The sequence below is a fragment of the Mangifera indica genome, chromosome 3, assembly GCF_011075055.1.
Source record: "Mangifera indica cultivar Alphonso chromosome 3, CATAS_Mindica_2.1, whole genome shotgun sequence".
Classification (NCBI taxonomy): Eukaryota; Viridiplantae; Streptophyta; class Magnoliopsida; order Sapindales; family Anacardiaceae; genus Mangifera; species Mangifera indica.
Genome location: NC_058139.1, coordinates 6,898,062 through 6,913,191, shown reverse-complemented (window position 1 = coordinate 6,913,191; position 15,130 = coordinate 6,898,062). Strand labels below are relative to the sequence as shown.

Genomic DNA, 15,130 nt, shown 5'->3' with positions numbered 1-15,130 from the left:
CCCAAGACAAGAGGCTTCTATGCAAATATGACGCAAAGGCATTCGCTTCAAAAAACAAACAAATGCTTGTAACAATCATGAGTAGAAGCTTCCATGCATATGTGACGCAAATGCATGCGCTTCAAACAACAGGACGTTATACTATTGGGTGCCGACACATTAACTAAAGTGTAGTACATATTTTAAATATCCAAAATAAATATTATATAATTAAATAATTTTATATTAATAATAAAATAATTTGTAATTATATAATAATATATTATTTATATATTTATTTCATCTATTTAAAATATGTTAATTTTCAATTACTATTAATCCCATGTATAGGCTATTTCATGAATTAAAAAAATCACCAATCACATGTTGTATTTGTATTACTAAAAGAAACTAATTTGTATATTCAAATAATGTAATTTTTTACCTTTTTTATTTTTAGATAAATACAAATAATATTTTTATAAAGAAAGGTTATTACAATCAAGAACTTTTTATACATACCATTATTAAGATTATAAATGAAAACGTATCATTTTTTTTTTTTATTTGGTTGATTTTTTTGATATATGATAAACTAGATTAAGACATCTTAGTGTATGTTACATTTAAAAGAAAATGCAATCTGTTGGTCTTATTTCCGGCCTTAATAATACATGTTTGAATAAATACTAATTTTGTGCTGAATTTAAATTAACAAAGAAGTCGTGCGATTTTGTTCAAAGAGAAATTGATTTATTTGGCTTAATCTACACTTTTTTGGGAGACTTGAAGCAAACTTTGACTAGAGGTGGTCAAAATCTGATGTGACCTTTATTGATGATTTTTCTTGATATACTAAAGTGCACACGATTTGAGTATACAAAGTTGAGTTATAAAACCAATTAAGTAAAAAAATTTTAAAGGATTAGATTTGAAAGAGATGAAGAATATTTTCCTTCTATGGGGATCAAATACTGTAACTGAACAGAAAAATCGAACACTAAAAAAAACTATGAATGTATGGCTGGTTGATCATTTGCACCTAATAATATTTAGGGCGGAGGTATTTAGAGTTTATGATTAGATATATATATATATATATAAAATATTTTATTATGTGATGGATTGATTTTGATTAAAAAGTTTAAGGTTTTTATAAAAAAACACTTAATTATATTAAAATACATTATTTATATATCTAATTATAGATTTAAAATTGTATACATATTATATTGAGCAATGTTATGTGTACCCATTTTTTGTACACAATTCATATACACAGTGATGTGTCATCATGTAATTAGGTGATTTTAAAACATGTGTCATTAGGGCTGGATTCGAGCCTAGCTCGGCTCGCAGCCAGCTCGGGCTCGGCTCGATTTTTTTATGGCCGGCTCGAGTTCGGCTCGTTTTCGACTCAGCTCGTTTATGGCTCGGTTCGGCTCATTTTTCATATCAAAACGGCACCGTTTTGTATATATATGGATCAAAACGATGTCGTTTTGTATAAAAAATTTAAAAAAAAATTACCGAGCCAACCCGAGCCAGCTCGAACTCGGCTCGAGCTCGATCGAGCAGAGCATAGCCCGGCTCGTTTCGGGCTCGAACCGAGCCAAGCCGAACTCATGCTCGAGCTGGCTCGGCTCGAATCCAACCCTATGTGTCATCATATGATAAAGAAACATTTAATCACATGATAACACCTCATCTGTGTATGTAAATTATGTACCAAAAATGAGTATAAATAGTTTTATTGTATTATATTATACTATCATAATAGGCCGAAGAGGGCCTTAAACCCACAAATTCTTGTCTACTTCGCAGGCATTTTGTTTATGCGTTTGACATGCTATATTTCTAACAATAAAATTATTTGGATAATTTTATATCAAATAATAATATATTATTATATAATTAAATATTATTTTATTTTTAATTTTTAGTTATTCAATCACATGATGATATATCATTGTTTATGTATAAAATTATATATAAAAGTTGTGTATATAATATTATCCAAATTATGTAACCTATATATGTAAAATTATTTACATAAATACTATCTAAAATTGAAAGATTAAGGAAAGGAAAAAAATAAAAGAAAAGCAAACAATTCGGGAATGACATTCATTACTGGTTTATCTTACAATTCATAAATCCAAAATGGGTGACTAACCTATATATCACCACATGGTTTTAAGAATATTTTATAATAATTTATTAATTCATATAATTTTTTAATCTCAATTTTAATGAATTAATAAATTAGTATTCCCAACTTTCTATCACACGTAATTTTTTTTTTTAACTTTATACATAATTGTACTATTGTTATGTGTTAAACTTTTATTTGATCAAATTTAGGATATATAAGAATAGTGATTAACAACTTGACAAACGGATAGAAGTCTCTTATCTAGATTAAGTGACATGTCAATCTACATTTCATTCTTATCTCGTGTCAATTTTGGAAGATAATAACTTTTCATCAAATATAAATAAGATTTTTACCATGCCTCTAATGTGACAAAACAAGAAGTTGTTTTTTAAATTTTAATTTGAATTCATTTTATAAATATAAAAGATCACCTAGAAGAAGCAAGGATTCATCATGATCTAGTGTGGAGGAATACTTAAAATAAACAAAGAGACTCTAAGGGGGTATTTGGTTTAGAAAATATTTTATTATCAAAATTGAAATATTACCTTAAGAAGTCGTTTAGTTTTTGGTTAATAAAGTTTATTTTAGTAATTTATTTTTTATTACTTACATTAACTTGTTTGGTTTGTCAGTAATAAAATATTACGGTAATTTTTAATTACCAATGGTGATATGATAAATAATGTATATGGTAATCTGATTAAAACATTCATTTTATGTATTAAAATATTACCAAAATAATTTTGATTTTATTATAATTATATTTTTAACTATTAATTCTTTTAGACAAAAATAACCACATTTTCAATTAATATACCAAGTAATATAAAAAATATTTTAGAATAATTATACCCAAAGACATTTAAGTAAAATAATTTGCTAGTATTCTTTTATTATCTTTTACTAAATACAATAATTATTTATACCTACTAAATTTTATCAAACAAAATAATCATGTATATTCAGTAATTTTCTAAGTAATTTATATTTAAAGTAATTTTTCAATTTTGATATGTTTTATTACCAAAATTGAAAAATTACCTTAAATATAAATTACTTAAAAGATTACTGAGTATAAATGATTATTTTGTTTGATAAAATTTAGTATATATAAATAATTATTGTGTTTAGTAAGAGATAATAAAATAATACTAATAAATTAATTTACTTAAATATCTTTAGGTATAATTATTTTAAAATATTTTTTATATTACTTATTATATTAATTGAAAATGAGGTTATTTTGTTTTAAAAAATTAATAAATAAAAATATAATTATAATAAAATCAAGATTACTTTAATAATTTTTTAATACCTAAAATGAATATTTTAATCAAATTATCACCTACATTATCTATCACATCACCATTAGTAATATAAAATTACTATAATATTTTATTATTGACAAACCAAACAAAACAATGTAAGTAATAAAAAATAGATTATCAAAATAATTTTTTTATCCCAAGAACCAAATGTCTCCTAAGAAAGATTTATCTATCCTCGTTATTGATCCCTTCCAAATACAATACACACTCTATTTGAACATTTTCTAGAACACAGTAGACTAACTTTTGCAACCATGTTAGGAAAGTTATCATATCGTAGTATTTTCTTATATGCCCCCATAAGACGATTACTGTTATCCACTATGATATTAGGGGAACGCTTCCCCCCCACTTGGATGTTTTAAAGAAAGGGTAGAATGCATGTTTATAAAACTCTCTCTTTCAAAAGAGGAATTAGACTTTGACCTTTCCTTCTCCTCTATAGTTAGATGAACAATGTGCAACATTAGACTCCTTATATTTGCGCAACGAAAAAGACAATAAAATTTAGCAAAAATAAATTACAAGAATGTCAACTATTACCATCCAAAAGATCATACAACAGAGATACATTAAGGCTAGATAACGCACTGTATTATAGTGAGTGTAAATAGCTCCTCGATTGAATGCTAGAAGAAGACTCTAGGGTTTGGCTGAAGACAAACGGTATAGATTTGGATATACTATTATAATAATAAACTTAATGTATATATTCATTGTTAATGTAGTTAGTATTATATTATAACTCCTCCAACGTTCTAAACAAAGTTATTGCAAGCTTACTGTGAAGCCACTTTGTTTTGGCGACATCCATTCAGCTAATTGCCAATTTTAAAAGGGAAAACCCTATCCGTCCACTCCCCATAAATGGTAATAATGAATTCAATTCTCTCACTCAATTTCTGTAACTTCATTTGCCCAAATACTTGTAACTATTTTGCATATTTTACAACTAATCACGCCATAAACAAACAAATTTAACAGAAAGTCTCTTCAAATTTAACAAAATGGATTCCATTTTATGATGTCTTATTACAAAAACCTTAGAAACACAACATTAAAAAAAAAAATTAATAAGAAAAAAGAGGACGACATAGTAATAATAATAATAAAAGAGATCAAACGGATTGTTCTCTCTTGATGGTTTTTATTATGTGAATGATACAATGGGTTTATCCGTCACTGCTGCACCATTCGTACCTGCTGCTGCTGAATTAATTGGAGGTTCGCCCTGGAACACGACCGAGCCATTTCGCCGACAAGCGGAACCACCGGAAGATTATCGCAGTCGCATATTTCGATCATGAAGCCATCTGGGTCATGGAAAAACATCTGTTCTACATCTATTCCGCCTTCCTGCACCAACGATCTCACGTACTTAATCCCCATTTCCTTCAGCTTCTTCTCCACCGCACCCATGCTCTCACACTATACCCATTAAACAACAAATTATAAAACTTATCCCTTAAAAAGTCAGAGACGTAACAAAATCAAACTCCTTGAATAATTTAATTAAGGAAAGTAATTATCACCTGGAAAGAGATATGATTATCCTTTGGATTGATCTCACTTTTCTTCGGCAGGCTCTCAGGATCCTCTGATTCCAATAAATGGATTCCAATTCCATAGCCAAACAGCCTAGGAAACACAAAACATATTCATAAATTCAAAAAAGGTGATAAAGCATGTTTTAATTGATGTTAATCCATAAAATTATACTAATTCATCACCATGCGCCATCAAAGTTGAAAGAACCGGGCCTCCTTATGGGGGAAAAACCGAGAACGTTTTGGTAGAAATCAATGGACTCTTCAACCGATCGACAAACGAGTGAGACATGGTTCAAAGACTTGAGGTGCAAAGGGTTTGCCACGGATTCCTTCATTTTCCAGGGAAGCGAGAATATTTTGGAGAATAGGAAAAATTGGTTGAATTAGTCACAGGATTAAGTGAATGAATATGAATGAATGGAAAGATAGAGAGGAAGAGGGTGAGTATATATAGAATAGGAGGGCCTTTCATGCACGACGCGTGTCCATACATGAATCGTGCAGATAAAGATGACTTTGACACGTAGACTCCGTGTTGCTGACTCAGATTCAATGCATGCGCCAGCTAAGCACACTTACCATCCCCTACCAAATGGTTGGTTCTGATCTACCTCAGGAATATTTGAGAAAAATTATTACTTTAACAATGAAAAATTATTTTACTACAGTTAAATTGGATAATTTGAGAAAATTATATTACTTGAACAATGAATTTAATTGAAAAATATGAGTAATCTCTTTTGATTCTCAATCAATTATATATGCTGGCTGGCAAAATCCAATAATTGAGTATAATATTTTATAATATCAGGCATGATATTTGTAATTAAATGAAAATATAATTTAATTTAGAGGAAAATAGGGTTAATAACAAGGACTTTTGGTCTGCCTCTTTAATTAATAAAATTAATGGGACAGATTAACATAATCATTAGAAGATCCATGTAATGAAATTAGGACATCTGATTTTGAAATTATAACATAATGACCATGACTTTAATTCTCTCATCCTATTTCGGCTAATACGGTAAGTTGTTGAATATGAAATCTAATAAAATAGATATAGCATATCTGTATGATGAGGATATAAAAGAATGGTAATTAATATTATGATTTGACGAAGTTAATGATGGATTTGCTCCAAAAATACAGCAATTAATTTAGACAGCTTAAAAAAAATAATCATAATAGGCTAATTTATAAAATATAGGAGAAATGTCTGTTTATGTATTTTCTCAAGCAAGCTATGATTAATTTTTGCCATGGTGGGTTTGTGCAATCTTTGCAAGACAAAAGTAATATCAATAGTTTAGATTTGTTGAATTGTCACCAATTATTGTCCTAATGACTTTGTGACTAGGTTAATTTTGACTGAAAGAGAAAGCCTAAGTGTTCCTATCATATATGTATTACCTTATGTACCCAATATTTATTAGTACCAGTATTGTTATAATATAATATATAATATTATTACTTAGGACTTAGGAGATTGCAAGCGCATGATGTGACCAGCCATATATATAAATTAATATCAGTGACAACATTTTGAGTTGGCTGCCACTAACTCAAAACCTAATGGTGGCAATCAAGGAAAAGCGATGATGCATAATCATAAGATATATATTTTTTCCCCTCTTTCTCTTGTAATCGAGAACTCTAACTTTAACCCATCCATGCATTACAAGTCTTTTCACCTTTACATGCTTAATCCTAGTCAATATGCACTAACTTATGAAATTATAATAATTTAGAACGGGAAATGTGACAATGATATGCAAGATTAAGACGTGCTTTTGCTTAATTTCATCAACCGCAAACCAGGTTCTAGAGAGACCTCATTTGTTTTAAGAGAAATCTTTGCAAATAAATGAGTGATACTATATGTATAAATTAATAGTATAAATTTGTTTATACAAATTGATATGTTAACATCTGATTAGATGATTTAAAGTAAAAAAAAAAAAACGATATGTTAACATCTGATTGGATGATTTAAAGTGAAAGAAAAAACAAACAATTATATCATCCAATCATAAACTATTATTTTAATTTGTATAAATAATTCTTTATGATTTGTTTGTATGCAAAATTTTATTCCAAACAAAAGGGTCATATGCTTTAGGTAAAAGTATGATTCCTACTTATCAAGAAGAATCCGTTTGTGCTATTCATCAATGAGAAACATATGTGATTTTGATGGTGATTAAATACTTGTTAGATGCTTTTAAGGGTGGGTTTAGTTTAAGGATAAAAATTATTAGTATGATAATCTATTTTTTATTATTTACATTTTTTTGTTTGGTTGATAAGTAATAAAATATTTTAATAATTTTTTATTATCAATGATAATGTGACAGATAATATAAAAAAGAATTTTATTACTGTTTTTATTTTAGATATTAAAAAACTATCAAGATAATATTAATTTTATTATAATTATATTTTTATTTAATAATTTTTAGGACAAAAATTATTTTTAATTAATATAATATATAACATGTAAAATATTTTAGAATAATTATATATAAAGTCAATCATATATTAATATTTTTTTTACCTCTAACTAAACATAATAATTATTTATATTTATAAATTTTTATCAAACTTTATTAAACATAATAATAATTCATACCAGCAATCCTTTAAATAATTTATCTTTATGATAATCTTTAATTTTTAATAATAAAATATTATCAGAACCAAATACACATGAAGTTGTTTAGAAGATAAGAGAAAGAAGGATGAACGAACATCTTGAATGTTTGAATTTGCACATCTTATTTGGGAGAACTGGAGAAGCAATAGTGAATGAAAGCCAAAAAAGTGAGAACTTATACATCAAACTGGGAATAATTAAACATATAAATTAATCACATATATGACTGTTTCTTATGATTAATGGTTTAAATAAAGAGCAAGTAGTGGCAATTAAAGGGACTTGGGAAGCTTAATGCAGAAATTAGAATAATCGAAGGTTCAATCAACTTCCAGATTGTTGTAATCACGAGTACTAATAGCACAATCAATTTGGGAAGCTTTATGCAAAAAGGAGGACTTAGATCTTCATCAAAAATCATAATTCATGTTAAATGACAAAAGCAATTTATGCATGCAGTAGTTCTATTTGATTTTTATTGTTTTATAGCTTCAGTTGGAAATCACTGTAAAATAATGCATGGCGATTAAGAATCAGCTAGGGCAACGCAAAATCTTTAGCTACACCGCCAGATTGATAAAGTATTCACCGGTACAGAAATTTATGATATGAAAGGAGAGGGAAAAGAGTGAGTACTCTGTACATTTTGCTTGCCTTTCGAACATAGAATGAACCATTTCGCACGAAAATGGGCTATCCGTACTTTTCTCTCTTTGTTGTTGTTTATGAGTATTTAGGGTTGAAGTTAAACCTATTATTATATTGGGCATTTTCCCTCTCTTTTCACAAACCCAAACTCCACAGTCCAATCTCCTCTCAATCCCACCACCTTAAACCCACCATTACCTGGCATCTTAAGCGAGATATAAGCGACCACGTACGATTTGGAGTTTTCACTGAACACATTCTCTTCAAGAATATCCCCAAGCTTGGTCGAACAAGTCTTGACAAGGTGTACAAATCTTGGGTTCTCCGTTCTCAGATTGTTTCTTAGGGCTAAATGATGGGCTTACTAATGATTTATGCAGTTATGTGATGGTGTTGGTGTTGCCTGTTTGTTATATGCAACTCTTGTTTTGCCCAAGTTTGAAGTGGCAGCATATTGGAATGAATGGGGTAATTACGGTTTTGTTTATTAGCCATTTAAGTTGAATTTGAGTTGAGTTTGTTTAAGTTTAAAAATGAGCTCGGTTTGAATGAATTCAAAATGAGCTCATTTCTAGCGAATTCAAATTCAATTTCAAGTCTGAAAATTAATTATTTTCAAACTCAAACTTGAGTTTTATGAGTGTTAAAAAACGATATTATTTTGATTAATACACATCAAAATCAACATTGTTATAGTCATTTAAACTTGGCTACAATGCTAAACCAAACTCGAAGCTTGACTTGAGTTTCGCTCTCCTTAAATGAGTCAAACTCAAATAACTTTAAAGCAAACTCCATCTGCTCAAATTTGGCTTGGATCAACTCGAATCCAAACACTTGAGTAGAAAATCAGAAGTCTTAACTTGCTAGGGTAGCCAAGGCATGGCAAGGGTGATCTGCTGAAAACCAGTGGTGCAGTTCAAAATCGTCTACATAACTTTTACAATAAATGTTCAACCCCAAAAAAATAAATTAATTATAATGGGAAAAAGGACAATTAAAAAGAGAGAGATCTCTTTTTTATTTAGATTTTGCATAAAAACTGAATAGAAAGACCATTTTTCATACTTTGTTTTAAGTTATTTCAGTTTAAATATTGCTTGTTATACATAATCCATGTAGGAACTGATTTTGTCTTTAATGCCCTTTTATAAATCTGTAATTTTACCTCAGTGGTTTTGCAGATGTATTTGTTGTTGATTACTTCATTCCATGTGGATTGCAGCAAGTGGAAAAGCCAGTGATAATGTTGAAAGTGTTCTTCCATTCCTGCTGGAACATCAATATATTTTACTGACACCAGCAATGAGCCAGAGGAAAGATAGGTATTACATCTGACTGTTAAGTTTTCTTGCTTTGAATTGCACTATGGTTATTTCTATGGAAGAAAGCTATTGTATCTATGTCTAAACCTTGCTCAAATTTTACATCTTATAGGTATCCTCAATATGCAAAAAGCTGCCCCTAGTCAAGCATGCTAGTGTGCATTATGTCTCACTAAATCCTTGGAAAAGAAGGCCTCTGAGCTTTTTTCAGGCCATATCAAAACCCTTCTCTTACTTCATCTTCGATTTGAACCAGACATGGTTGGCTACAGCCAATGTGAATATGCAGGCCTTTCCCCTGCCTCCGTCGAGGCTGCACGGGGCATGGACTGGGGAGCTAGCTGCTGTCATCTGAAGGCAAATGTACTCTGACGCCAAATGAAATTGCATTCATAATTCAGGTATTTTCTATCCTGACAATCACAACTATTAATCTAGCAGCGGGGGATGGCCTGATGGAGCTCGAAGGGCTAACAACTATAAACAACCATGCATGGGAACACGAAACCTGCTTTGGATTATCACGTATCTAAAAACAGTGACTCGTAAATGGCTACATATTTTGGAAACATGGTTAAGATGGTTGCAGCAATGCGAGCTTTCAGGGTTGTATAAAACACGTTTCTTAAGCAGAAGAGATTTTTCAACTTGGACTGAAGGGGAAGGAATTGAAACAAAAGCAAGCCTTATGGAAAGCATACAGGGATGGTTTTGTTATGGGACGAGGGTCTGCTTTTGTGAATTCAAGTTATGATCTCATGTTTCGGGTCAGGGTTTCTTGACATCCCATTGCATTCTTTACCTAGTATTTTTAATTTGGAAAATCAAATTTACATATTGCTTAGCCAAAATACATGGGTAGATAAAATTGAAACATATATAAACCTTTTTAAAATCCAATATGGAATAGGGTTCCTTGTAAAATTGAAACATATAGAAAACTTTTTAAAATCCAATATACACAGGAGCATATTCGTCAGTATAGATACTTCCATATCCCAAAACTTTGCATATAAATTTTACATGTACACTCATTTTCCTCCACCCCTTTTGGAAAATCCTATATGGGAATGGAACAATTTCACACGTACTTCTTCTTATTTGATTTGTGAGGCAAGATTATTATTATCATCCTTTCAAGGCTGGCGATGTGAAGGAGTGCACGCAACCTGGAATTGAAATGTTAAAGGTTAAACCACCAAAAAAGGAAATTACATTAGTCAAAGCCTCAGGATTCTTATTCTACCTCTTTGTCATCTTTAGGATAGAAATAAACCGAAAATTTTTACCTGTAAGTTGGCTTTTTCATCTATAAATTTGACACAAGCTGAGGCCTCATCATGATCCACCTCTTCTCTTCTAATGGAGCTCTTAATCTTGGCAATTGCGATAGCTTTAACAATCAGTGCAACGCCTGAAGCCTATGGGGATCTCGGCACCGCAACATCTTATCACCCACCATATATACGTGAGTAAACTGCACTTTTTCATTCATAAACTCGCAAAGGGTTCAAGTTTACAAGATTCTAATGACAAAAACAGCATAAGTTTTCTCTAATTTATGCATAGTGATTTTTTCGATTTTCTGCAGCTACCAGATGTTATGGAAATAGTCAAGATCAGTTCCCTCCAAGCAAGCTATTTGTTGCGGTGAGTGAAGGGTTGTGGGATAATGGAGCTGCTTGTGGAAGGCGGTATAGATTGAGATGTCTAAGTGGAGCCAATAGACCATGCAAGAAGCAAACCATTGAGGTCAAGGTTGTCGATTTCTGCTCACAGACACCCTGCCCATCTACTATCCAACTTTCTACAGATGCCTTTGCAGCCATTTCCAATCACGATGGAAGGAAAATCAATGTCGAATATATACAGTATGTCCTCTTTTAATCTTCATTTCACTGCTGCAAGAACAATACTGCTCTTCCATCTTTGACCTTTAATGAATTGTTGCAGGATTTGAGCAGGTACTACAGGCAACTTTGACTGTACCATGCCAATTTCTGCATCTGTAGATAATATTGAGTCATATATATAATTGGGTGATAAAGAGGTTAGTTTACATATTTGTACAGGTTTAACAATTTATTACAGATTATAATATTGTACCTTAATCAAGTGTTGTCATTGATAAGCAATATGTCAGCTGTGAAATCACATGTAACCTTTGTCATGTAATAGGATAATAATTGCATGTTTGCACACTTGTCATCGAATTGTTCATTTAAAATTGCACAGCAAAATTGAAGAAATATTCTAGGCCCATGTTTGATATATTTGCCTTATTACCTAATTTGCCAAAGTTGCATAATCTACCATAGCGTAGCCACGCTAAAAATTTGATACCTCCAGATATAGAGCACTTTATTATGAACTTCCTAATAGATCATTTATGTCGGAACACCATGGTTCCTAAATGCTTAATCTTATATGAAATGAACCAACAATAGTATTTAGCAACATATTTGTAACTAAGAATCATTTGATTCAAACTCTATTAAAATTGATGAAGAGAAGCACCGGAACCTTAATAGGGAAGCACTTCTTTCCTGAAGTGCAACAGACCACATCATAAACATTTTCACAATCACAATAATATCAATCATAAGAATGAAATACTAGTACATACCTCCATAAGATGACCCATGCCCCGTTCAGTGTATTGGAAGTAGTCCACATGATCACTCTGATGCAACAAAATTACTGCTAATATACATCACGTTGAACTGCCAGCCTAGCATCATATATCAAGACTAGCTCAATAACACAGGGGTGACATAGCAGACTCTTCAAATATATAGTGTTAAACCAACGGAAATGGAATATTCGTCATTCTTCTCGGCTATCTGTTAAGTCAGATGACAACCAAAGTGTTCAAAGCATTCATCCATAGACCCTTATCAAGAAATTAACCGTGCTGAGGAATAATGGAACAGAAGCATTATGCGTTTCAAGGAGCTCACTTGCAAGGCCAACAAAGAATACTATTTTGTTTACATGGAACCCAGATGCAATTTTTTACATTTTTCCCCAACCCTATCTCACCAAGACCTTGTAATTATCCAGTTTTTGGTCCTAAGACTCAAGGTCTTCAACTAGATTCTGCAAACAAAGTGCAACCTCGGAAGTCCTTCCTTGGGGCAGACACTGTTTTAATCTCTGTAAATACTTCACAGCAATTTGGAGTTCTTGTTTATTCAAATTACAGGGTATAAAGTTCTTCCATTCCTTTGATTTTCCTTCCAAACAAAAACCAAAAAGCAAGGCAAAGAAAGATACAGGACCCTGAAAAAAGCCCTTAACTATCAATTTATCATGCAATGGCAAAGCAGTTTTAACCATTCCATGGCAGCAAAGGCAGATGATAATGGCATTATAGATAGTAGCCTTGTGAACCCATCCATATGATATCATTATTCGAAAAAATTCCAAAATTATATACTTATTATCTTCTCAGACTCATTGTCTTGAATAAACCCGAAAATATGAAAGGACTTTTATCAAATAGAAACAATCCCATAGAAAGAAACTGTCAATGAAACAACTATCTTGAGCAAAACTTCAATAACCATTTCACGAAATGAAGAACCCAACAACAAAACACTTCAAAATCAATAGTAAAACTTAACACAACGCCAAACACCAAAAGATGAAACAATACATAGTTGTGTTCGTCACATTTATTGAATATGAATTAGCGACTGATTTGGGTAGCTAAAAGAGTGAAAATTGAGAGGCCAAGATTTTACCAACAGAGAGACGAAGAACGGACCATAGAAGAAGAGCTGATCAGCTTAGATGTTTTGATTTTAATCCAAGTGAGTTATTTGAGGGGCTCTGGGTCTAGGTTTATGTGGGATTTTATTTTAATAAGGCTATGCCTATACCAATTACAGTAATTAAATTATATATCAATTTTTTTTTTTGTATTATATATTAAATATAGTATTATATTATATAATATAAATTTTAAAAAATAAAATAATTAAAAAGTTTAATTAACACATTATTATTTAAAAAATTATTATAAATATCTTTAAATGTTTATGATTCTCCATATATATTTTTATTATATCGTTAATTTCTTTTAAAAGTGTTTTAATTTGTATTAAAAATATGTATCGTATTAATTTGATATATTTAATGATATAAATTATTTTTTTATCTGTTTATATGATATAATAAAGCATAAATCGTATATAGTAAGTTATTTATAACTATGATACAAACAACCCAAAAAAAATTTCAAAATTCAACTTAAGCTCAACAAGGAGGTCTAGAATTGGGTAAATTGGACAAATTAAGATTGACAAATTTACTTGGTAAGATTGATTAGGATATATACAATTACAACTTTGAGTATGAACCATATCCTACCCAAAATCAATCATCTTGGTTCCAATTAGGAATCGACCTTAGTCGATTTTGATTTCAATTGCAATTTATGGGAATTGTCTATTTTGAATCCCTAAATTTTAGCAAGATTCTCAATCTTGCTCATCCCTAATTGTAACCCAAATGACACATTAAGATATGACATTTTATCTATCTGAATTTCTACAATTATCTTCAAGTTAATATTTTTAATTAGTAATCGTATCGTAGAAGATATAAGATGCTTTACTAATAAGATTGTTAAAATTATTATATGTTTGCACAATTGAATACCTGATAATAAAAATATTATAATATTAGTCTGAATATTTTGAACTATTTAACTTATTCCAAAACACAACTTTGAAAAATAATGTCACACCAACCATTAATGTTATACAATTTTGAAAATTAACAATTTTTAAAAAAAATTAATATAATATGTATAAATTATTCAGTTACAACATGCTTCAAATTTTGTGTTTATACTTATTAAATGCATATAAATAAATATATGATTTTTAAACGTCAATATTTTGTTAATATTTTAAAAAATTATAAATATAATATAATTATAAAATATATTAAATTTAATAAAATATATTAATGACAAAGCCGAAGGCACAGTCTTGGGACCGAATCGACGAGGGCTCTGGGCGTAGGGTCAATCTAGGCTCGTTGTGGGCCCGTATTTGCTAAGCTCTATCCTATATTTAGGAATCAAATAACCATAATTTGAGGGGCTTTTAGTAAATAATTGGGAATCTCAGTTCCATGCTTACGTAATCTGATTGAATTTTGATGGAAAATAATATAAACCAAATTTCCCTTCATTTTCGCCATTTTGAAAATTCAAAGTCATCATCACTATTTTGACTTTCGATCAAAGCGGTCAATTTGCACTAGTCAATGGTTCAAAAGAAAAGGATTCTTGGGGAGAAAGATTTAGAAGTTTCAAAAGTGTAGCACTTTCAAATTGGTTAATTATTTTTTCCCTTAGAACTTTAAATTTTCAATTTCTCCCCCATCACTGTGGGGAGGTCATTAAAAAGTTTCAAAACAATATAGGTAACACTATGAATTTTACAAACCTTAGTGCACTTTGAAATATT

General features: G+C 30.3%; 2 protein-coding genes and 1 pseudogene across 2 annotated transcripts; 2 read left to right on the top strand and 1 right to left on the bottom strand.

Moving 5' to 3' along the window:
- Positions 1 to 4,458: 4,458 nt before the first annotated feature.
- Positions 4,459 to 5,445, bottom strand: LOC123211972 (metallothiol transferase FosB-like). Its single transcript, XM_044630968.1, has 3 exons — positions 5,199 to 5,445; positions 5,001 to 5,106; positions 4,459 to 4,896 (listed from the first exon to the last, which is right to left on the bottom strand). Exons 1-3 carry the CDS (start codon positions 5,351 to 5,353, stop codon positions 4,648 to 4,650), a joined length of 510 nt encoding a protein of 169 aa, XP_044486903.1. The 5' UTR covers positions 5,354 to 5,445; the 3' UTR covers positions 4,459 to 4,647.
- Positions 5,446 to 8,193: 2,748 nt separating this feature from the next.
- LOC123210948 lies at positions 8,194 to 10,881 on the top strand (annotated as a pseudogene).
- Positions 10,882 to 10,954: 73 nt separating this feature from the next.
- LOC123211973 (EG45-like domain containing protein 2) lies at positions 10,955 to 11,848 on the top strand. Its single transcript, XM_044630969.1, has 3 exons — positions 10,955 to 11,115; positions 11,239 to 11,518; positions 11,601 to 11,848. The coding sequence occupies exons 1-3, from the start codon at positions 11,010 to 11,012 to the stop codon at positions 11,605 to 11,607; spliced, it is 393 nt and encodes a 130-aa protein (XP_044486904.1). The 5' UTR covers positions 10,955 to 11,009; the 3' UTR covers positions 11,608 to 11,848.
- The last annotated feature ends 3,282 nt before the right edge of the window (positions 11,849 to 15,130 follow it).